Source organism: Oncorhynchus mykiss, chromosome 7 (assembly GCF_057628025.1).
Source record: "Oncorhynchus mykiss isolate SJ-2025 chromosome 7, ASM5762802v1, whole genome shotgun sequence".
NCBI classification, from domain to species: domain Eukaryota; kingdom Metazoa; phylum Chordata; class Actinopteri; order Salmoniformes; family Salmonidae; genus Oncorhynchus; species Oncorhynchus mykiss.
The window spans coordinates 830,107-852,611 of NC_143028.1; the positions used below are offsets into that span (position 1 = coordinate 830,107).

Genomic DNA, 22,505 nt, shown 5'->3' on the forward strand with positions numbered 1-22,505 from the left:
ATATTGCATAATCTATTTCATTTGTACCCTAAGTACAGGTTAACAATGAGTAATTACAGTACTTGTTACACTACTTACAGGAGTTACACAGTAATTGTTCATTACAGTTTTAATAGTCATTAAGAATAAACTGTCCTTTTCACTTTCCTACCTCTAGCTTCATGATCAATCCAACCTATCATATGAAAAAAATACTCTCAGAATCTGCTTCTCTTCCTGTTTGCAGACTCAAGTGAAAACGTTGGGAACAGGAGGAGCAGATGTTCCTCTAATCTGCCAAAACCAAACACCGAGTTACATTACTCAAATGATATGTTATTTAAATAGAGTGAAGAGGGATGAGTGTCCAGTGTCATATTGATCTGACCCAAAACGTCCAGACAGCACTTGTGACCCCAGAGTCACACTACAGATAGAGAGTGACAGAGTGTTTCTACACATCACCAACATACAACCATTTGCTGAAGGGAATTACACCTGTGAGTCTTCACATCTTTTGCGTTTCAGTATTTCTGTCAAAGGTAAGTGTTTGGAGCCCTTTCAGTGGGGAAAATCGTCCAGCCCTTCCAGTGGGGAAAATTAATGGAGAAAGAATAGGGTTTTGGAATAAACGCTGAAAATAAGGTCAGAGGTTAACACAGGCTTCGGAGATCTTATACGTTTTGTTCTATGAGATACTATCCGTCAGCTAACATGACCATGGAGTTAGTGAGAATTAATTATGTCCTCTGTATGGGGTAAAACAATCTGGTACACTGACTATCACATCCATGTTTCAAAAGTCTTTAAAGTGAACAGACCAGGGTGTGATGCGTTTTGCCTCTTCATGAGACATCAGAGTCAATATCAAACCCGTTTCTCTACGACGTCTCTCCCTAAAATGATATTTGTGGGACACCTAGTGGCACTTGTTTGTAACTTCGGTTGGTCTCTTGAGTGGCAGAAGAATCAAAGACAATTCATTTTTTAAGCATTCCCAGCAGCAGATTTATGACACATTGTATAACAAGCTGATGTCACAACATACACTACAACGTTGTTTAAAATTGTATTGATAAAAGTAGAAAACAAACACACACCCACAACAAAGGACATTACAACATTGTGTATCATAAAAAACATTTGATTTATAAAGAGTGAAGAAAGAAAACCACACACAAAAACACACACACCATGAAAGTAGTCGACATTATGACATTGTGTAGGTTATAATATAAACACTTGATTTATAAATAAGTGAAGAATAAAACCACAAACAAGTCTAGTGTGGATTTATCACGTTTCATCATTAACCAACTACAAAATATATTTACATACAGACTGTATTTAGATATACAATAACCAGCAGACCTATGTGTGTCAGCCATTCAGTCCACTATTCAGTACCCACAATGCCCATGGATAGAAACGGTCTCCGAACCACACAGATGTGTGTGAGGCAGTATGGTAGTCCCTCAGTTCTCGTCACCCTCTAAAAGTTTCCTAAGATAGATACAACAGAATGGCATAGATATTTATTATTTAAATATATATACTTCTGACTGCATCTTTGTAATTATTTGTAATGATTTCAGCTCACCTTCTACATTGCAGGTCATCTGGTCTCTCAGGAGATATTCTGCATAAAAGAAGGTCATTTAAATATCGACTGAATGGAGTATACTATATTAGTGATGTGAGTAACATAACATAACAACAATGCAGCAAATTCAACTAATTTGCATGTATGCAGTCACCATGACTACCACCTCAAAACATAATTCCAGAGCTTGTCGTTCAATGAGAGAATACGGTATAAAACACCCGCCCAAAAAACAAGAGGACTTAAACCTACTTCTTTACAACACCTTGTGCTTGTTGCATCATACGCTTGGCTGAGGAGCTGAGGGAGTCTAAACTGAAACACAAAAAGTACATTTTCGAGTAATGTTTGAATTTTGGGGTTATTGTAACCCATTTTAACATTCACAATCATCTGTTTCAAGCATTCTACCAGGACGATCAAATAAAGTTGTACAAATACTCACATTTTGAATGGACTGGAGATTGGTGTGGTCCTGAAAGAAATGAACATGGTCAATGTATTGATAAGAACCATATTATCTATGGAAACAGCCAGTCAGTGCCGCTTCTAGCCTTAAGTGACGTGAGCGGTTGCTTAGTGCCCACAGCCACTAGGGGGCCCCCAACCAAAACAATGTTTTTATATACAGTAAATATCATATGTTTTAGGAAGTCAGTCGGGGTCTCAACATACTGTTGAATTGCAGGACAATAACTTTAAAGCTGCCAAGAGGAAGGGCAAAAAGCTAGAAACGGCCCTGCAGACAGGGATGTAAACACTGACATAATAAACATGACCACTCTCTGATTAAAGAAATACACATCTTTCCCAAGTTGAGAGAATATCTAGTGCATTAGTGACATGATGAGTCACAAAGCAGAACAGATATCAACATGCAGCAGAGTGCATGATGCTGTCACCATGACTACTCTATGACCACCACAGAAATACATCATTCTTTTGTAACTTTCTATTCTTCCCTGTTTCAAGCACTTTATAAAGATAATGAAATAAAGTTGTAAAACTATTCACATTCGTGATGGAGTGAAGGTTTGTGTGTCCCTGGTTGGTGGACTGGAGGTTGGCGTTTCCCTGAAATGAATAAAACATGGCAATGTACTGACAAGAGCACACAGGTTTTTTTTTTACCTGTATGGCAGAGATTTTTTAACAATTATATTAGCATGTTTTAGGTTTTCTTACAAATAGATTTGATGGACCTATTGGCCCCTTACAGGTTCTTTAGAATGAGTCTCACCATTCAGTTGTCGTCTTTGTTGGAGTCCTGATGAATTCTGGGTCAGACACGGGGGATTTTCTGTACATCAAATTAGAGATCAACTGGTAAACAACTGGCAGTCAAATCACATATTAAATTCATAGTAACTGTTTTTTTGTTTCAAGGTAATATTTGTATCTCTACCTGGATGAGGTATCTTTTCTCCTCTTAAGAAACCAAAGTATTACACAGATTCCAGCAATGAGACACATTGAACCCATCACTGCACCAACCACTGTACCTGTGAATGAGAGAGATGACAAGAGAAGACAGAGGTCAACTTCCCAGGTACACTACACCAAAGCCTCATGCATGTACAGTCGTGGCCAAAGGTTTTGAGAATGACACAAATATAATTTTTCACAAATGTGCTGCCTCAGTGTCTTTAGATATTTTTGTCAGATGTTACTATACTGAAGTATAATTACAAGCATTTCATAAGTGCCAAAGGCTTTTATTGACAATTACATGAAGTTGATGTCAATATTTGAAGTGTTGACCCTACTTTTTCAAGACCTCTGCAATCCACCCTGGCATGCTGTCAATTAACTTCTGGGCCACATCCTGACTGATGGCAGCCCATTCTTGCATAATCAATGCTTGGAGTTTGTCAGAATTTGTGGGTTTTTGTTTGTCCACCCGCCTCTTGAAGATTGACTACAAGTTCTCAATGGGATTAAGGTCTGGGGAGTTTCCTGGCCACGGACCCAAAATATCAATGTTTTGTTCCCCGAGGCACTTAGTTATCACTTTTGCCTTATGGCAAGGTGCTCCATCATGCAAGAAAAGGCATTGTTCGGTCACCAAACTGTTCCTGGATGGTTGGGAGAAGTTGCTCTCGGAGAATATGTTGGTACCATTCTTTATTCATGGCTGTGTTCTTAGGCAAAATTGTGAGTGAGCCCACTCCCTTGGCTGAGAAGCAACCCCATATATGAATGGTTTCAGAATTGTTTACTGTTGGCATGACACAGGACTGATGGTAGTGCTCAACTTGTCTTCTCCGGACAAGTTTTTTTCCGGATGCCCCAAACAATCGGAAAGGGGATTCACCAGAGAAAATGACTTTACCCCAGTTCTCAGCAGTCCAATCCCTGTACCTTTTGCAGAATAGCAGTCTGTCCCTGATGTTTTTCCTAGAGAGAAGTGGCTTCTTTGCTGCCCTTCTTGACACTAGGCCATCCTCCAAAAGTCTTCGCCTCAATGTGCATGCAGATGCACTCACACCTGGCTGCTGCCATTCCTGAGCAATCTCTGTACTGGTGGTGCCCCGATCCCGCAGCTGAATCAACTTTAGGAGACGGTCCTGGCGCTTGCTGGACTTTCTTGGGCGCCCTGAAGCCTTCTTCACAACAATTGAACCGCTCTCCTTGAAGTTCTTGATGATCCAATAAATGGTTGATTTAGGTGCAATCTTACTGGCAGCAATATCCTTTTTTTTTTTTTTTTTTTTTTTTTTTTACCTTTGTTTAACCAGGCAAGTCAGTTAAGAACAAATTCTTATTTTCAATGACGGCCTGGGAACAGTGGGTTAACTGCCTGTTCAAGGGCAGAACGACAGATTTGTACCTTGTCAGCTTGGGGGTTTGAACTTGCAACCTTCCGGTTACTAGTCCAACGCTCTAACCACTAGGCTACCCTGCCGCTCCTTGCCTGTGAAGCCCTTTTTGTGCAAAGCAATGATGACGGCACGTGTTTCCTTGCAGGTAACCATGGTAGACAGAGGAAGAACGAATGATTCCAAGCACCACCCTCCTTTTGAAGCTTCCAGCCTGTTATTCGAACTCAATCAGCATGACAGAGTGATCTCCAGCCTTGCCCACGTCAACACTCACACCTGTGTTAACGAGAGAATCACTGACATGATGTCAGCTGGTCCTTTTGTGGCAGTTCTGAAATGCAGTGGAAATGGCAAATAGCGACTATGCAATTAATTAAAATTCATCTGATCACTCTTCATAACATTCTGGAGTATATGCAAATTGCCATAATTGCCACACATAATTGCCACAAATTGCCACACGCAGACTTTGTGAAAATTTATATTTGTGTCATTCTCAAAACTTTTGGCCACGACTCTAAATATGGCTCTGCACTACACCTGAAAGTTGAATAGTAAAAGAGCCAGTCAGTAGGTTGATTATGACCTGTCATTATTAGAATAACAACCACTGATCCTGTCATCAGAGACCTGAGATTGACCTAGCACAGAAATACACAGGCAGTACTTCATCGTGAACACAGGCCCTAAATCACCATGACATCATGTTCCTGATCATGTCAATATATATTATGGTGGTATTAACCCTAACCATTTCTCACCTGCAAATGAAGCTTGATCCCTAGTTGGAATCACCATGGAAACATCCTTGACGGCGCCAACGGATGATGCTACACACCCAACCCTGGTGTCTTTGTCAGGTAGACTGGACGCTGCCACCATGGCAGTTATGGTGACAGTGACTGTTTCATTGGGATGGGTGACATCAGCCATGGTGGATTTGTCTAGACTGATGTTTTCTATGTGGTCCCAGGTTACTGTAGGAACAGGTCGTCCAGTAGCAGAACAGGACAGAGTGGTGTGACTGTTGTTGGTTTGTGTGATGAGGAGTGAGGGTCCATACAGCTCTATAGAACAACGATAAACACAGTTCACAGTGAATGTAAATACTATCATGTTTTCATGTACATCAAGGTCAAATGGATGCATGATAATTTGAGGGAATTGTTCCTGGGTTAATCATTTACACACAGGTCAAGGTAGAACAATGGATTGAAGGCATTGGAGGCCATTGTTCCTGTTTTAAAGGGACATAACATTGTTTTAAGACGTCAAAAGTAGTCTAATGTTAAAGTGAATTCACATTATACAATTTGGATTATAGAGTGTAATGTCCCTTAAACCCCTCCTTAGTTATCATATATTACCATTAATTTGGAGGCAGGTCCTGCCACTGATAGCTCCCTCTGGATAGGCGTTAAACAGACACTTGTAGCAGGACTCGTCTCCTCTTGACACTCCTCTGATGACGATAGAGCAGTTCTGCAGACCCTCGTCTTCAAACTCCACATTCCTCTGAAAAGGTGGGTTGACTACTGGTCCAAATCGTTTGTTGTAGGTGGCCACATTTTCAGTTGCCCCTGGTGTCACTTTCTGCCAGGTGACTTGAAGCACATCTTTGGGTTTCATGAGCCTGCAGCTGAAGTGAGCATCCTCTCCCGGGGTTGCTATGACAACCTGCTGTGTTCTCACCAGCTGAGAGAGCCCTGCATGAAGATAGTTACAGCCTGTTTAGTACACACATCTAATACAGCGCTAGATTTTAGCAACCTGCAGTGAACACTGTGAAGGGGTAAGACAACTGCAGAAATACATTTAAAGGTATATGCAGTGTTGCATCAATCATTTCAATTCCCATTCTGTATGTTTATACATTTCAAAGGACTCTTGGAAGACTAGCCCTTGGTGGGCTAAAATAAATCCTATGAAATTTAATGCTGGAATATGTCACTTTTTGGGCAACCAGACCAAATTCACAAAGAAATGAATTTATAGAAATGATATATCTGTCATTCTCATTGACAGCAAGTCTAAGAAGTGGTAGATCTGTTTTATGTGAGCTATTTCTATGCTTCCAGTTTTGTTGCAGCTGAAAGTACACTATTTTTTTGGTTTTGGAAATATATTTCACAGTGTTTTAGATGGTACAATGATTCTCTACACTAAGCATGGATGGTTTTGTCACATAAACTGAAATTAGGCAAACTACTAGAATTTTTGTATTTTAAGCTGAGAGTTTCAGCAAACTAAGGTTTTTTGATTCATCTCAAATTGAGTAAAAATAAAAAAGTATTCCACGTCAGCTAAAGAATCCTCCCAATTCAAATGTCCAGGAAACTGGGATATTTAGGCTCCATGGACTTTTTATAAGTTGCATGTTTTACAGTATAGAACAGGAAGATGCTGATGTTTGTATACTAATGGTGACTGGACCGGCTATTCACCAGTTAGCTTCAATAATAATGTTCAAAATATAATAATTTTCATTGAATTAAATGTATTATTTTAAGGACTATCTGCTACAGTTACAACTTATGTATAATGCACCTACCTATAAGTGTAGTGTAGTTATCTACATCTCATAATGAAACGCAACTCTGAAATTGATAATACTGTATAACTTACATTTAAGACCTACAGACCTATCATGTATTTCATATGAACACGGATGTAACTCACCCTCAGGAAGGAATAGCAGCAGAAGAGTAAGGTAACTTTTAACATGAGCCATGGCAGCAATGTGTGGCCAGGTGAGGCAAGGTGATGTAAATGGACCTCTGGATAATGTGTGGCAAAGTAGTATTTCATACTAGAAACCGTTTTCAAATGAGGCATTGTGGGAGGCATGGTAACGTGGTCCGTTGGATAGTTTAAATACAAGCTCTGTTGTTTTAGTTCAAAAACTAACAAGAAACCTTGTTGGCCAATTTTGTGTTGTGAGCTCCTCCCACAGAGAAAATGACAGTTGCCAGTCTCTCTACAGCTCCTCCTCTAGTGAAAGTGAAAGTGAAAGTAAACACAGAACAGTATCAGGAAAACACCGGAGAACACAGTATCAGGAAAACACCGTTGCAAGGTTGTATCATCAAGCTAAGTGAATCTAATGGTGAGATTAACTTAACCTATATGAAGGTTTTCTCGTGTGTGTCAGTACCATTGCTTGCTCAAAGATGTAGCTGTGAAGTATGTCTCTCCTTACAGCCGTTTGATTGGCCCAGCAAATTGAGTGTGAAAAGATAAGGGTGGCGTCTGAACTATGCTCCACACAGCAAGCAGATTTGATTTGTACGTATAGGGTACATGTGCAGCCAGCATGCACAACCAAGTGTGTGTGGGAAAGACATGTAAGATATTCATGTGTCAAGGGGAAATGGACTAGCCTGAGTACCAGTCTCTAGCTAACATTCAATGTTTTATAAGAAACATTAATGCGTTAAATTCCGAAGTGTTTGCAGTCAATTTACAGATAGCTTGACTCACTGCAAGGCCAGCCTCTCCCATCTCCTCATTGTTTTTCAGGAGCATATTTTTATTTATTTAACTAGGCAAGTCAGTTAAGAACAAATTCTTATTTACAATGACGGCCTTATTCAGGGGCAGAACGACATATTTTTACATTGTCAGCTCGGGGATTCGATCTAGCAACCTTTCGGTTGCATGGAGGGCTAGAGTGTCCGCAGGTTTTTTGTTTTAATTATAGCCTAGACAACCAAGTGAGGCGAGTTCCTTACTAATTAGTGACCTTCATTCATAAATCAAGTGCGAGGGTGGAGCGAAGTCCGGCAGACACTCGGCCCTCGGTGGAATGAGTTTGACACGTGGACTATAGCTATATATAGCCTATACCTATTTAAATAAAATCACGAATGTAGTGAAATACAGGTTTGAACTGCTGTAAAAATATCACGCCCTGACCTTATCTCTGTTTTTCTATATATTTTGGTTAGGTCAGGGTGTGACTAGGGTGGGTACTCTAGTTTTTGTATGTCTAGGGTTTTTGTAGGTCTAGGGGTTTTGTATATCTATGTTGGCCTGATATGTTCCCAATCAGAGACAGCTGTTTATCGTTGTCTCTGATTGGGGATCATATTTAGGTAGCCCTTTTTCCCCACTTTCTGGTGTGGGATCTTGACGATGTGTATATTACACACACATAGCCAAGTGAGCCTGGCGCAGAGCTATAACAACCTATCCCTGATTTTAAATACAGAATATATTCATAAAATACACAGGCTTGATGTAGAAATTCATAAAAAAGACACTTGAAATAACTAGTAGTAGCTTTGCTTAACCTGTCAGCACTATATTGTATAGCTTCACGTTTTGTTTGTTAGTTTGTTCGGTGTGAATTATTTTAATAAAGAGAATGTAGGCATACCACGCTGCGCCTTGGTCTCCTTTATATGACGATCGTGACAAGAAAAGCTATAGTATCAGCAATATTGTGTACATTCAGAAAACAATGCTGACAAATGCAGTATGTCATCCATAAAACTAATTAGATCACCTTTAGAAATGACGAGACTATACAGGTAGCTGTAGTGTGCAGGAGACATGGTGAAACTGAGTTATATTAGTCACGAGAGGGAATTTGAATTTTCCTCTGTGTCCACATTTGGCCCCTCCCCATACACCAGGCTAAAAGTAAACTCAGCTGGTGAGACTTAATTTTTATTTTTAAACAGTGTAAGCCAATGTCAGAACCATTGTTTTAGTTGAGAAGGTTAAAGGAACTCTTCTCAGGACATAAAACAGAAAGGAGCTAAAATATTACACACACATAGCCAAGTGAGCCTGGCGCAGAGCTATAACAACCTACCCCTGATTTTAAATGGTTATTACTGTAAACAAGGAGCTATAACAACCTACCCCTGATTTTAAATGGTTATTACTGTGAACAAGGAGCTATAACAACCTACCTGATTTTAAATGGTTATTACTGTAAACAGAGCTATAACAACCTACCTCTGATTTTAAATGGTTATTACTGTAAACAAGGAGCTATAACAACCTACCCCTGATTGTAAATGGTGATATTACTGTAAACAAGGAGCTATAACAACCTACCCCTGATTTTAAATGGTGATGTTACTGTAAACAGAACTATAAGAACCTTCCCCTGATTTTAAATGTTGATGTTACTGTAAACAAGGAGCTATAACAACCTACCCCTGATTTTAAATGGTGATGTTACTGTAAACAGAACTATAAGAACCTTCCCCTGATTTTAAATGGTGATGTTACTGTAAACAAGGAGCTATAACAACCTACCCCTGATTTTAAATGGTGATGTTACTGTAAACAAGGTGACAATGGGCATTTTTTTTTCTTTTTTAAATACAGCATATAGTTTTATATCACAGGTGGTAACACAATCCATATAAATAATGTTTTTAATGATTAAACAATCTAAAACATTTTACAGATCAAGCAAGAATAATAGCCTGATTTTATAAACAGTGTCAAATCAGGTGGAAATGGAATCGAACACAACAAGCAACATACATTATCAAAATAAATAACAATAGAAACTCAAACAAGACGATATATCAAAGAGCAAAAATGTGCATTATCATAATTTACATTCTAAGGTCTCAAATACATTCACACATTACACTGGTATAACAGGAAGAACAACAAAACTATTTGTAGTGCCATAGATTTATAATAACAATACACTGTAAACTTAACTTGAACAAAAGTGCAACCAGGTCAATCATATTGAAGTGGGTTGAAATAAAATAAATTACTAGGTTATTTTATTTAGAACATAAAATAAATAGATAAATATATTCTACTTGGTGTATGTTATAATAAAGTACAGTCAAACAGTAGGTGGTGCTGTCCTAATAGATGAGGTAACCTAGCCTGACGACTCAAACTAAATTCTCCCACTGCTTTGTCCTTCACCACATACTTTAGTCTGAATATGGGTAGGGTTATTATTGAAGTTGTTTGTGGTGACGAGGGGCACGACGGGCGTTGTACAAAACAATGTCTCCAGCGATTGGATTGTCTCTAACCAATCACAGTAACAGCCAATGATGAATTTTCAAACCCCTGTTTAACCTACGTGTGTTCTAGCTCTGACTCAACCCATCGTTACTGGACAAATCAGATGGCCCCGAATGTGTTGGCATTCGGTGAAAAGCTGGGGATGTACTCAAATCCAGACTCATTGCGAAGAAGAAACTAATGTCCTTTGGCGTAACATTTGGCTGGAGCAAGGAGTTTGGGTAGCCAGGCAACAAGTAAACCTACCTCATATCACAACACTCACCTACAAGAGGTCATCAATCTCTCAAACCTAAAAGTGCCATTTCAGTATCTCTAAACAGCATTAACCATATCATGGCTTGTATAATGCATGTGTTAATTAGCTTATTTATGACTGTGTAAGAATGATTCAACAAGGTTCAACATCCAGGCTCAGTAACAACAGGTGCTCCAGTCCTCAACAAAAACAGCGGTCAGCTACAGTGCATATAAGCACGGTCAGCAACAACAGACAGATGTTTACACAATGCTCCTAAGACGGTCCTGCTCGTCTGCTGTGGTTGCCAACGCTGCTTGCCTGCAACCTGCCAGAGAGAATGTGAAGGTTACTATACTGTACTACAGTGAATCTAAAAGGACGTTATCCATAAACATTCCTGAGCTCCAAGGCATGCAGTTTATTCAGTTTATTTGATAAAAGACAGAACCATATATAGAGTTGATGACTCAATTCATTCCACTTGTCTTACTAAGACGGTTAAAATAAAGATATTAGATATTACAGATAATCTTGTGCTGACTCACCTTTTTTCTTTTGAAGCTCGACACAGCCCAAGATGACTAAAAGGGAAATGATTAGGAACACTGGAATGGCAACCGCCCACGGGGATGTCTTCTTGTCATCTGGAAGGTGAAACATGAAACTCCAGTGAGCATGTGTTTGGAGAGACAGCATTTACTCAGAAGAGAAAAACAAGGAATTTTACACCCTTCCTTTTTAATGCATTCAGTTTGAATAACATGTTCTGTTCCATCTATCCAATCATATCATCCATCACGTAGCATCCCTGAGGATCTGGAAACTACCCAGAATTCAACACAACACTTGACTACAGTGTGATTTTAAAAAGGGAGTGACTCGTGATGCTTTGCCATGGTGGTCAATATTAAACCCAACTGGTGAGATAAGATTACTAACAGCACTAATAGCATCACAACATTAGCCTCTTGGAACCAGCCTGAAATCGCTGCGTTCTGTTTTCAGGAAACAGAATGTTGCACTATTGCACGATGATGCTGGTCACAAGGCTATCACGACATGCCCCTGGGGATGATGTAGCCTGTTGAATAGAATGCCAAATTCATGTATCCAAATGTAAATGTTTACTATTAACATCAAGAATTTGGCAAACTATTTATAAGGCTAGGGATGATGTTGTTTTCACAATGTTTTCAAGTTGGACCATTCTGACACGCTAAAAGAGTATGGTTTAGAAGTATATGACACGTCAACATTACGTACCCTCTTCAACCTCCCTCTCTACAGGGAGAATAGGAAGCAAGACCCGCTCGTGTCTCTGTGTCCTCATCCCATTGTTTACGATACAGTCCACGTATCCCCCGGAGCCTGGCAACAGTTGGAGGGTGATGTTGCTATTGGCTGTGACAGTTTGGTCTGTGTTAATGACAGTCCAGTTGTTAGGTGTCTTTATGAGTGCTGCAGCAGATAAGTTCCATTGGATCCAAGGTGCTGGTTTACCCGTGGCAGAGCAGCTGACCACAACTTCCATGTCTGCTTTAGGTTCAGTGCTGGGGACTTTTTGCATTGTGGCTCTCACTTCAGATAAACCTTTGAATAGATGAAACAGGGAATATTAGATCATGTTGAGTTTATTTATATGACTTATTTTACCAGACAGATCAATTAAGAATAGCTTTCAAAATATGTATCATGTTTTCATAAATGTTTTGACACCAGCAAATGTCCCTTATTAATGCAGCAGAGTTCATGGTCGTTCAGACAGTTTTGGGATTCAGACAGTTTTGGGAAATCCTGCCAGTGATGTAACAATGCCAATATGTTGATTTTATAGTTGAAGTTAGCTGGTGTTCTAAACTATAGTGTTTCTATTCCCCTAATAAAACCCCTAATAAACTGCCCACACTATTATTCAGATATCATTCCTTCGCAAATGTCCTGCTGTAAAGGCTGACTAAAGGATTATTCTATATTTAGCGAAGCACCAGATGTAAGGACCTTTATATTACATGTATTGGGGGTTTTGCTTATAAATGTATTAGTTTAGCATCTACAGTACATTCGTAAAGTATTCAAACCTCTTCCATTTTCCACATTTAGTTACCTTACAGGCTTTTCTAAAATGTATGAAATAAATACAAATTCCTCAATCTACACGCAATACCCCATAATGACAAAGCAAAAACATGTTTAGACATTTTTGCAAATCATTAAAAAAAAAAAAACTTTTACTACATTTGAGGCTGTAATGTAACAAAATGTGAAAAAAGTCAAGGGGTCTGAATACTTTCTGAATTAACTTTATGTATTGCTTATGAAGTCTTTATGAATGCTCGATAAGAGTGTTTCCCAAAAAATATAATCTCCAAGGATACCCCCAGTGACTTCCACTTCTATACCAGCACACCTGATTCAACTAGGTCTAATCAAGGGCTGAATAATTAGTTGACCAGGTGTGCTTGTACCTGTGCTGACCTACGATTATTATTTTGAGTTACAATATCACTTACATTAAAATGTTGTAACTTCAACTGAATAGATAACAATAGAGGTACGCCCTAAAACTGTTATTATTCAGTGCATTAAATACCTTGAACGGTAAGACACGTCTGCTTGCGTCTTGATCCACTCGGGTAAACATTGAAGGAACAAATATAGCAGGCTTCGTCTGCCCATGTTACGTTCTTCACGGTAATAGACGTCGAGTTGAGAGATGCCTCCGTGAAAACCACCTTGCCTCGGTGCGGGTCTATGATTTGAGCTCCAAACCGCTTGCTGTAGGTGGCCAGATTCTCCACCGAGTCGTCTTTGAACAGCCTCTGCCAGGTGACTTGCAGCACACCTGTCGGGTCCGCATGGGTGCAGGTATATGATGCGTCGGCATTGAAGTCAACCCTGGTGTCTCCTCTAGCTACGACGTTGACAGAGACGGCTAGAAATGGAAGAAGGCAAGTTAACAGGTAAATAAATAAAAACAAGTTTAGCCTACATAGAAAATAATCAATAACCTGTCAAACGTGGGAAATGTTGTTTACCTAACCCATCTCATCTTATATGAGCAGAATCAACCCCTAGTCAGAAGCCATGGAAAACGATTTACCTTCAGAGAGCAGGCATAAGAGAACGAGAAAAGTATTCATTCTCAGCTGGTGAATGTTGACTTAAACTATTGGTTTTGTTTCTCACGTTGGACCATAATATATTGCTTCGTTAGTTGCACGTGAAGTGAGTCAGATTGTTTTTGGAAAGCCCTTAAATTGTTGAGGGGGTATAGAGTAGCTTAGTTCCCCAGTGGTTCCCGGCAGTAGCCAATTACAACGTGACAAGAAGGAACTGTTAGTATAATTTTTTGTGTGGCGAAATGACGAGACTATACAGGTAGCTGTAGTGTGCAGGAGACATGGTGAAACTGAGTTATATTAGTCACGAGAGGGAATTTGAATTTTCCTCTGTGTCCACATATGGCCCCTCCCCATACACCAGGCTAAAAGTAAACTCAGCTGGTGAGACTTAATTTTTATTTTTAAACAGTGTAAGCCAATGTCAGAACCATTGTTTTAGTTGAGAAGGTTAAAGGAACTCTTCTCAGGACATAAAACAGAAAGGAGCTAAAATATTACACACATAGCCAAGTGAGCCTGGCGCAGAGCTATAACAACCTACCCATGATTTTAAATGGTGATATTACTGTAAACAAGGAGGAGCTATAACAACCTACCCCTGATTTTAAATGGTGATATTACTGTAAACAAGGAGCTATAACAACCTACCCCTGATTTTAAATGGTGATATTACTGTAAACAAGGAGCTATAACAACCTACCCCTGATTTTAAATGGTGATATTACTGTAAACAAGGAGCTATAACAACCTACCCCTGATTTTAAATGGTGATGTTACTGTAAACAAGGAGCTATAACAACCTACCCCTGATTTTAAATGGTGATATTACTGTAAACAAGGAGGAGCTATAACAACCTACCCCTGATTTTAAATGGTGATATTACTGTAAACAAGGAGCTATAACAACCTACCCCTGATTTTAAATGGTGATATTACTGTAAACAAGGAGCTATAACAACCTACCCCTGATTTTAAATGGTGATGTTACTGTAAACAAGGTGACAATGGGCGGTTTTTTAAATTAAATACAGCATATAGTTTTATATCACAGGTGGTAACACAATCCATATAAATAATGTTTTTAATGATTAAACAATCTAAAACATTTTACAGATCAAGCAAGAATAATAGCCTGATTTTATAAACAGTGTCAAATCAGGTGGAAATGGAATCGAACACAACAAGCAACATACATTATCAAAATAAATAACAATAGAAACTCAAACAAGACGATATATCAAAGAGCAAAAATGTGCATTATCATCATTACATTCTAAGGTCTCAAATACATTCACACATTACACTGGTATAACAGGAAGAACAACAAAACTATCTGTAGTTCCATAGATTTATAATAACAATACACTGTAAACTTAACTTGAATAAAAGTGCAACCAGGTCAATCATATTGAAGTGGGTTGAAATAAAATAAATTACTAGGTTATTTAGAACATAAAATAAATAGATACATCTATTCTACTTGGTGTATGTTATAATAAAGTACAGTCAAACAGTAGGTGGTGCTGTCCTAATAGATGATGAGGTAACCTAGCCTGACGACTCAAACTAAATTCTCCCACTGCTTTGTCCTTCACCACATACTTTAGTCTGAATATGGGTAGGGTTATTATTGAAGTTGTTTGTGGTGACGAGGGGCACGACGGGCGTTGTACAAAACAATGTCTCCAGCGATTGGATTGTCTCTAACCAATCAAAGTAACAGCCAATGAATTTTCAAACCCCTGTTTAACCCACGTGTGTTCTAGCTCTGACTCAACCCATCGTTACCGGACAAATCAGATGGCCCCGAATGTATTGGCATTTGGTGAAAAGCTGGGGATGTACTCAAATTCAGACTCATTGCGAAGAAGAAACTGTCATTTGGCGTAACATTTGGCTGGAGCAAGGAGTTTGGGTAGCCAGACAACAAGTAAACCTACCTCATATCACAACACTCACCTACAAGAGGTCATCAATCTCTCAAACCTAAAAGTGCCATTTCAGTATCTCTAAACAGCATTAACCATTATATGGCTTGTATAATGCATGTGTTAATTAGCTTATTTATGACTGTGTAAGAATGATTCAACAAGGTTCAACATCCAGGCTCAGTAACAACAGGTGCTCCAGTCCTCAACAAAAACAGCGGTCAGCTACAGTGCATATAAGCACGGTCAGCAACAACAGACAGATGTTTACACAATGCTCCTAAGACGGTCCTGCTCGTCTGCTGTGGTTGCCAACGCTGCTTGCCTGCAACCTGCCAGAGAGAATGTGAAGGTTACTATACTGTACTACAGTGAATCTAAAAGGACGTTATCCATAAACATTCCTGAGCTCCAAGGCTTGCGTTGCTCAGGTTATTTGATAAAAGACAGAACCATATATAGAGTTGATGACTCAATTCATTCCACTTGTCTTACTAAGACGGTTAAAATAAAGATATTAGACATTACAGATAATCTTGTGTGGACTCACCTTTTTTCTTTTGAAGCTCGACACAGCCCAAGATGACTAAAAGGGAAATGATTAGGAACACTGGAATGGCAACCGCCCACGGGGATGTCCTCTTGTCATCTGGAAGGTGAAACATGAGATTCCAGTGAGCATGTGTTTGGAGAGACAGCATTTACTCAGAAGAGAAAAACAAGGAATTTTACACCCTTCCTTTTTAATGCATTCAGTTTGAATAACATGTTCTGTCCCATCTATCCAATCATATCATCCATCACGTAGCATCCCTGAGGATCTGGAAACTACCCAGAATTCAACACAACACTTGACTACAGTGTGATTTTAAAAAGGGAGTGACTCGTGATGCTTTGCCATGGTGGTCAATATTAAACCCAACTGGTGAGATAAGATTACTAACAGCACTAATAGCATCACAACATTAGCCTCTTGGAACCAGCCTGAAATCGCTGCGTTCTGTTTTCAGGAAACAGAATGTTGCACTATTGCACGATGATGCTGGTCACAAGGCTATCACGACATGCCCCTGGGGATGATGTAGCCTGTTAAATAGAATGCCAAATTCATGTATCCAAATGTAAATGTTTACTATTAACATCAAGAATTTGGCAAACTATTTATAAGGCTAGGGATGATGTTGTTTTCACAATGTTTTCAAGTTGGACCATTCTGACACGCTAAAAGAGTATGGTTTAGAAGTATATGACACGTCAACATTACGTACCCTCTTCAACCTCCCTCTCTACAGGGAGAATAGGAAGCAGGACCCGCTCGTGTCTCTGTGTCCTCATCCCATTGTTTACGATACAGTCCACGTATCCCCCGGAGCCTGGCAACAGTTGGAGGGTGATGTTGCTATTGGCTGTGACAGTTTGGCCTGTGTTAATGACAGTCCAGTTGTTAGCTGTCTTTATGAGTGCTGCAGCAGATAAGTTCCATTGGATCCAAGGTGCTGGTTTACCCGTGGCAGAGCAGCTGACCACAACTTCCATGTCTGCTTTAGGTTCAGTGCTGGGGACTTTTTGCATTGTGGCTCTCACTTCAGATAAACCTTTGAATGAATGAAACAGGGAATATTAGATCATATTGATTTTATTTATATGACTTATTTTACCAGACAGATAAATTAAGAATAGCTTTCAAAATATGTATCATGTTTTCATAAATGTTTTGACACCAGCAAATGTCCCTTGTTAATGCAGCAGAGTTCATGGTCGTTCAGACAGTTTTGGGATTCAGACATTTTTGGGAAATCCTGCCAGTGATGTAACAATGCCAATATGTTGATTTTATAGTTGAAGTTAGCTGTGTTCTAAACTATAGTGTTTCTATTCCCCTAATAAAACCCCTAATAAACTGCCCACACTGTATTATTCAGATATCATTCCTTCGCAAATGTCCTGCTGTAAAGGCTGACTAAAGGATTATTCTATATTTAGCGAAGCACCAGATGTAAGGACCTTTATATTACATGTATTGGGGGTTTTGCTTATAAATGTATTAGTTTAGCATCTACAGTACATTCGTAAAGTATTCAAACCTCTTCCATTTTCCACATTTAGTTACCTTACAGGCTTTTCTAAAATGTATGAAATAAATACAAATTCCTCAATCTACACACAATACCCCATAATGACAAAGCAAAAACATGTTTAGACATTTTTGCAAATCATTAAAAAAAAAACTTTTACTACATTTGAGGCTGTAATGTAACAAAATGTGAAAAAAGTCAAGGGGTCTGAATACTTTCTGAATTAGCTTTATGTATTGCTTATGAAGTCTTTATGAATGCTCGATAAGAGTGTTTCCCAAAAAATATAATCTCCAAGGATACCCCCAGTGACTTCCACTTCTATACCAGCACACCTGATTCAACTAGGTCTAATCAAGGGCTGAATAATTAGTTGACCAGGTGTGCTTGTACCTGTGCTGACCTACGATTATTATTTTGAGTTACAATATCACTTACATTAAAATGTTGTAACTTCAACTGAATAGAGAACAATAGAGGTACGCCCTAAAACTGTTATTATTCAGTGCATTAAATACCTTGAACGGTAAGACACGTCTGCTTGCGTCTTGATCCACTCGGGTAAACATTGAAGGAACAAATATAGCAGGCTTCGTCTGCCCATGTTACGTTCTTCACGGTAATAGACGTTGAGTTGAGAGATGCCTCCGTGAAAACCACCTTGCCTCGGTGCGGGTCTATGATTTGAGCTCCAAACCGCTTGCTGTAGGTGGCCAGATTCTCCACCGAGTCGTCTTTGAACAGCCTCTGCCAGGTGACTTGCAGCACACCTGTCGGGTCCGCATGGGTGCAGGTATATGATGCGTCGGCATTGAAGTCAACCCTGGTGTCTCCTCTAGCTACGACGTTGACAGAGACCGCTACAAAAGGAAGAAGGCAAGTTAATAGGTAAATAAATAAAAACAAGTTTAGCCTACATACAAAATAATCAATAACCTGTCAAACGTGGGAAATGTTGTTTACCTAACCCATCTCATCTTATATGAGCAGAATCAACCCCTAGTCAGAAGCCATGGAAAACTATTTACCTTCAGAGAGCAGGCATAAGAGAACGAGAATTCGAGTATTCATTCTCAGCTGGTGAATGTTGACTTAAACTCTTGGTTTTGTTTCTCACGTTGGACCATAATATATTGCTTCGTTAGTTGCACGTGAAGTGAGTCAGATTGTTTTTGGAAAGCCCTTAAATTGTTGAGGGGGTAGGTATAGAGTAGCCTAGTTCCCCAGTGGTTCCCGGCAGTAGCCAATTACAACGTGACAAGAAGGAACTGTTAGTATTATTTTTTGTGTGGCGCACATTAGGCTGAAGCTGAATGACGTCATTGCAACAAAATAAACGCGGAAATGTATTTATTTTGACGTAACATTTTTTTGGTTCACATGCTCTGTGCCAAACAAAACTACAATGTAGAGGTCACCACATCAAGGGTATCGAAAGGCTACTGTAACCACAGCAAGTTCCAAACCAATTGGCTGCTAATGCTCCACCCCAGAAACTTAACATGCCTACACTTGATGAACATAGATTTCAGTCAATCTACAGTACCAGTCAAAAGTCTGGACACACCTAATCATTCAAGGGTTTTTCTTTATTTTTAGTTTCTACGTTTTAGAATAGTAGTGAAGACATCAAAACTATGAAGTAACACATATGGAATCATGTAGTAACCATAAGTGTTAAACAAATCAAAATATATTTTAGATTTTTCAAAGTAGCCACTCTTTTGCCTTTGACCGCTTTGCACACTCTTGGCATTCTCTCAACTAGCTTCACCTGGAATGCTTTTCCAACTATCTTGAAGGAGTTCCCACATATGCTGAGCACTTGTTGGCTGCTTTTCCTGCGGTCCAATTCATCCCAAACCATCTCAATTGGGTAGAGGTTGGGTGATTGTGGAGGCCATCTGGTGCAGCACTCCATCACACTACTTCTTGGTCAAATAGCCCTTACACAGCCTGGAGGTGTGTTGGGTCATTGTCCTGTTGAAAAACAAATGATAGTCCCACTAAGCACAAACCAGATGGGATGGCGTATCACTGCAGAATGCTGTGGTAGCCATGCTGGTTAAGTGTGCCTTGAATTCTAAATAAATGACAGACAGTGTCACCAGCAAAGCACCATCACACCTCCACGCTTCACGGTGGGAACCACACATGTGGAGATCATCCGTTCACCTACTCTGCGTCTCACAAAGATACAGTGGTTGGAACCAAAAATATAACATTTGGACACATCAGACCAAAGGACAGATTTCCACCGGTCTAATGTCCAATGCTAGTGTTTCTTGGCCCAAGCAAGTCTCTTCTTATTATTGGTGTCCTTTAGTAGTGATTTCTTTGCAGCAATCTGACCATAAAGGCGTAACTCATGCAGTCTCATCTGAACAGTTGATGTTGAGGTGTGTGTTACTTGAACTCTGTGAAGCATTTATTTGGGCTGCAATTTCTGTGGCTGGTAACTCTAATGACTTTATCTATGGGTCTTCCTTTCCTGTGGCGGCCCTCATTAGAGCCAGTTTCATCATAGTGATTGAGGGTTTTTGTGATTGCACTTGAAGAAACTTTAAAAGTTCTCAAAATTTTCTGGATAGATTGACCTCCATGTCTTAAAGTAATGATGGACTGTCGTTTCTCTGAGCTTTTTTGGGCTCTTCTTGCCATAATATGGACTTGATAGCCCTACTTGATAAAATACCATCTGTAAACCACACCTACCTTGTCACAAAACAACTGATTGGATGAAATGCATTAAGAAGGAAAGAAATTCCACAAAATAACTTTTAACAAGGCACACGTGTTAATTCAAATGCATTCCAGGTGACTACCTCATGAAGCTGGTTGAGAGAATGCCAAGAGTGTGCAAAGCTGTCAAGGCAAAGGGAACTACTTTGAAGAACCTCAAATATAAAATATATTATACACTTTTTTTGGTTAATACATGATGTGTCATTTCATAGTTTTGATTTCTTCACCATTATTCTGCAATTTATAAAATAGTAAAAATAAATTAAAACCCTTATATGAGTAGGTTTCCAAACTTTTGACTGGTACTGTACAAAAACATATTACAATGTGGGAAATGATGACTCCGTGTTATGGTAATAAGGTGAGCATTCTATGAGTGAGACATTTTCAAGATTTGAAATCTATTACAGTAAGTAGTGTGTCTATCATAGGGGTTCACAGAGTTTCTTCAACATGCTTCACACATTAAATGTTGTTCTGGTAATTGTGTCAGTAGGAAGTTCCCAGATTCTCATCCTGGTGGTTGCTGGTCTTCATTGGTCTGGTGTTAGGGGTTGTGGATGTGTAGTGAGTGACTGTGTCTGAATGTCATAGCAAAAGGGGGAAGTCCACTGCCCCAGTAGGTAGAAAACACTAGTTGCATGACACAAGTGAAACTGAAAGCTCTTTAGATACTTATGTGACTTCATTAATTGAAGGTGATGTTAACATCACGTTAGTATAACCAGTGGTGTAAAAATACTATCATGGGCTACTTCAGCAGTTTTTGGGCATATCTGTACTTTTACTTTGCTATTTATTTTTTTGACAACTTTTATTCCACTACATTCTACATACATACACTACATACACTACATACATCCTAAATAAAATAAGGTACTTTTTACTCCCATACATTGTCCCTGACACCCAAAGGTACTCATTATATTTTGAATGTTTAGCAGGACAGGAAAATGGTCAAATTCTCGAGAATATCTGACGGACTCACTAAACACACATCTTTTGTTTGTAAATGTTGTCTGGTTTGCTTAATATATTATAAATTATGTATACTTTTATTTTAGCTACTTAAGTATATTTTAGCAATTGCATTTACATTTGATACTTAATTATTGTTTTTACCTTTGTTTAACTAGGCAAGTCAGTTAAGAACAAATTCTTATTTACAATGAGAGCCTACCTTGTTCAGGGGCAGAACGACAGATATTTATTTGCCTTGTCAGCTCAGGGATTCAATCCAGCAACCTTTTGGTTACTGGCCCAACGTTCTAACCACTAGGCTACCTGCTGCCCCACTTAATTATACTTAAATTCAAATACTTTTACTCAAGTAGTATTTTACTGGTTGACTTTCACTTTAATTTTTGATTATGGTATCGTTAAGTATGACAATTGGGTCCACCACTGAGTATAATATAGTTCATTTTATTATCATAATTGGGTTATAATTGTAATGGTACATTTTATTACATCATAAACTGCATGTCCTATTAAAGTATAATCCCATCACTCTGTAATTTGACCATTTACAGTCTAGCTAGGAGCAGCCTTAAGGGTGGCAGGTAGCCTTGCGGTTAACAGCGTTGGGCCAATAACCGAAAGGTTGCTGGTTCGAATCCCTGAGCCCACTTCAAGGTCACCATCAATGATGGCTGATCTCCGAGGGTGTCTCGGGGAGTGGCCCAAGAGAAGGTCTGAGTCATGGTTACTGTAGGAAGGAATAAAATGAAAGAGGATCCACTACCGGAGGGTTATTTCAATACTCTGGGCCACTCTCCATGGCCTCGGTAGTAACCGACTCCAATTCCAGGAAAGGAGAGCAGTCATAATGATACTTACAGTAGACACTCATTATCAGAAATCACTGTACACTTTGATATCCTGTGATTGTATAAAGGGTATTGGAATGTGTACTAAGAGTTATCTGGTAAAACTGAAAGTAGCCTAGTTTAGAGAGGCGGGCCAGTAACCAGAT

General features: G+C 39.2%; 3 protein-coding genes and 1 long non-coding RNA gene across 5 annotated transcripts; 1 reads left to right on the top strand and 3 right to left on the bottom strand.

The window, feature by feature from the left end:
* Nucleotides 1–1,102: 1,102 nt before the first annotated feature.
* On the bottom strand, nt 1,103–7,615 carry LOC110525276 (OX-2 membrane glycoprotein). 2 transcript variants are annotated; one of them, XM_036951692.2, is made up of 10 exons: nt 7,084–7,615; nt 5,772–6,110; nt 5,166–5,471; nt 2,988–3,084; nt 2,823–2,882; nt 2,597–2,656; nt 2,028–2,057; nt 1,835–1,897; nt 1,580–1,618; nt 1,103–1,482 (listed from the first exon to the last, which is right to left on the bottom strand). In XM_036951692.2, the coding sequence occupies exons 1-10, from the start codon at nt 7,133–7,135 to the stop codon at nt 1,455–1,457; spliced, it is 1,074 nt and encodes a 357-aa protein (XP_036807587.2). In that variant the 5' UTR covers nt 7,136–7,615; the 3' UTR covers nt 1,103–1,454. The 2 variants fall into 2 exon arrangements, with proteins under 2 accessions (XP_036807587.2, XP_090095727.1); XM_090239601.1 differs by having other exon boundaries at nt 5,013–5,471; nt 7,084–7,171.
* Nucleotides 7,408–12,571, top strand: LOC149982196 (uncharacterized). Its single transcript, XR_016496996.1, has 2 exons — nt 7,408–7,510; nt 11,222–12,571. It is a non-coding gene; the product is annotated as an uncharacterized LOC149982196 (long non-coding RNA).
* On the bottom strand, nt 9,822–14,071 carry LOC110525040 (OX-2 membrane glycoprotein). Its single transcript, XM_036951696.2, has 5 exons — nt 13,761–14,071; nt 13,251–13,592; nt 11,924–12,250; nt 11,206–11,304; nt 9,822–10,985 (listed from the first exon to the last, which is right to left on the bottom strand). Exons 1-5 carry the CDS (start codon nt 13,798–13,800, stop codon nt 10,921–10,923), a joined length of 873 nt encoding a protein of 290 aa, XP_036807591.2. The 5' UTR covers nt 13,801–14,071; the 3' UTR covers nt 9,822–10,920.
* Nucleotides 14,072–14,161: 90 nt separating this feature from the next.
* On the bottom strand, nt 14,162–19,078 carry LOC110525141 (OX-2 membrane glycoprotein). The gene is made up of 5 exons (XM_090239602.1): nt 18,814–19,078; nt 18,304–18,645; nt 16,979–17,305; nt 16,261–16,359; nt 14,162–16,042 (listed from the first exon to the last, which is right to left on the bottom strand). The coding sequence occupies exons 1-5, from the start codon at nt 18,854–18,856 to the stop codon at nt 15,978–15,980; spliced, it is 876 nt and encodes a 291-aa protein (XP_090095728.1). The 5' UTR covers nt 18,857–19,078; the 3' UTR covers nt 14,162–15,977.
* Nucleotides 19,079–22,505: the final 3,427 nt, after the last annotated feature.

Coding starts and splice junctions, on each gene's coding strand:
- LOC110525276 (XM_036951692.2), bottom strand. CDS start 7,135: ATGGCTCATGTTAAAAGTTACCTTACTCTTCTGCTGCTATTCCTTCCT. Junction 2,657..2,822: donor ACAAAGACGACAACTGAATG/GTGAGACTCATT, acceptor TATTCATTTCAG/GGAAACGCCAACCTCCAGTC. Junction 1,898..2,027: donor ATCTCCAGTCCATTCAAAAT/GTGAGTATTTGT, acceptor TTTGTGTTTCAG/TTTAGACTCCCTCAGCTCCT.
- LOC110525040 (XM_036951696.2), bottom strand. CDS start 13,800: ATGAATACTTTTCTCGTTCTCTTATGCCTGCTCTCTGAAG. Junction 11,305..11,923: donor AGAGAGGGAGGTTGAAGAGG/GTACGTAATGTT, acceptor TTCACCTTCCAG/ATGACAAGAAGACATCCCCG. Junction 10,986..11,205: donor CGAGCTTCAAAAGAAAAAAG/GTGAGTCAGCAC, acceptor TCTCTCTGGCAG/GTTGCAGGCAAGCAGCGTTG.
- LOC110525141 (XM_090239602.1), bottom strand. CDS start 18,856: ATGAATACTCGAATTCTCGTTCTCTTATGCCTGCTCTCTGAAG. Junction 16,360..16,978: donor AGAGAGGGAGGTTGAAGAGG/GTACGTAATGTT, acceptor TTCACCTTCCAG/ATGACAAGAGGACATCCCCG. Junction 16,043..16,260: donor CGAGCTTCAAAAGAAAAAAG/GTGAGTCCACAC, acceptor TCTCTCTGGCAG/GTTGCAGGCAAGCAGCGTTG.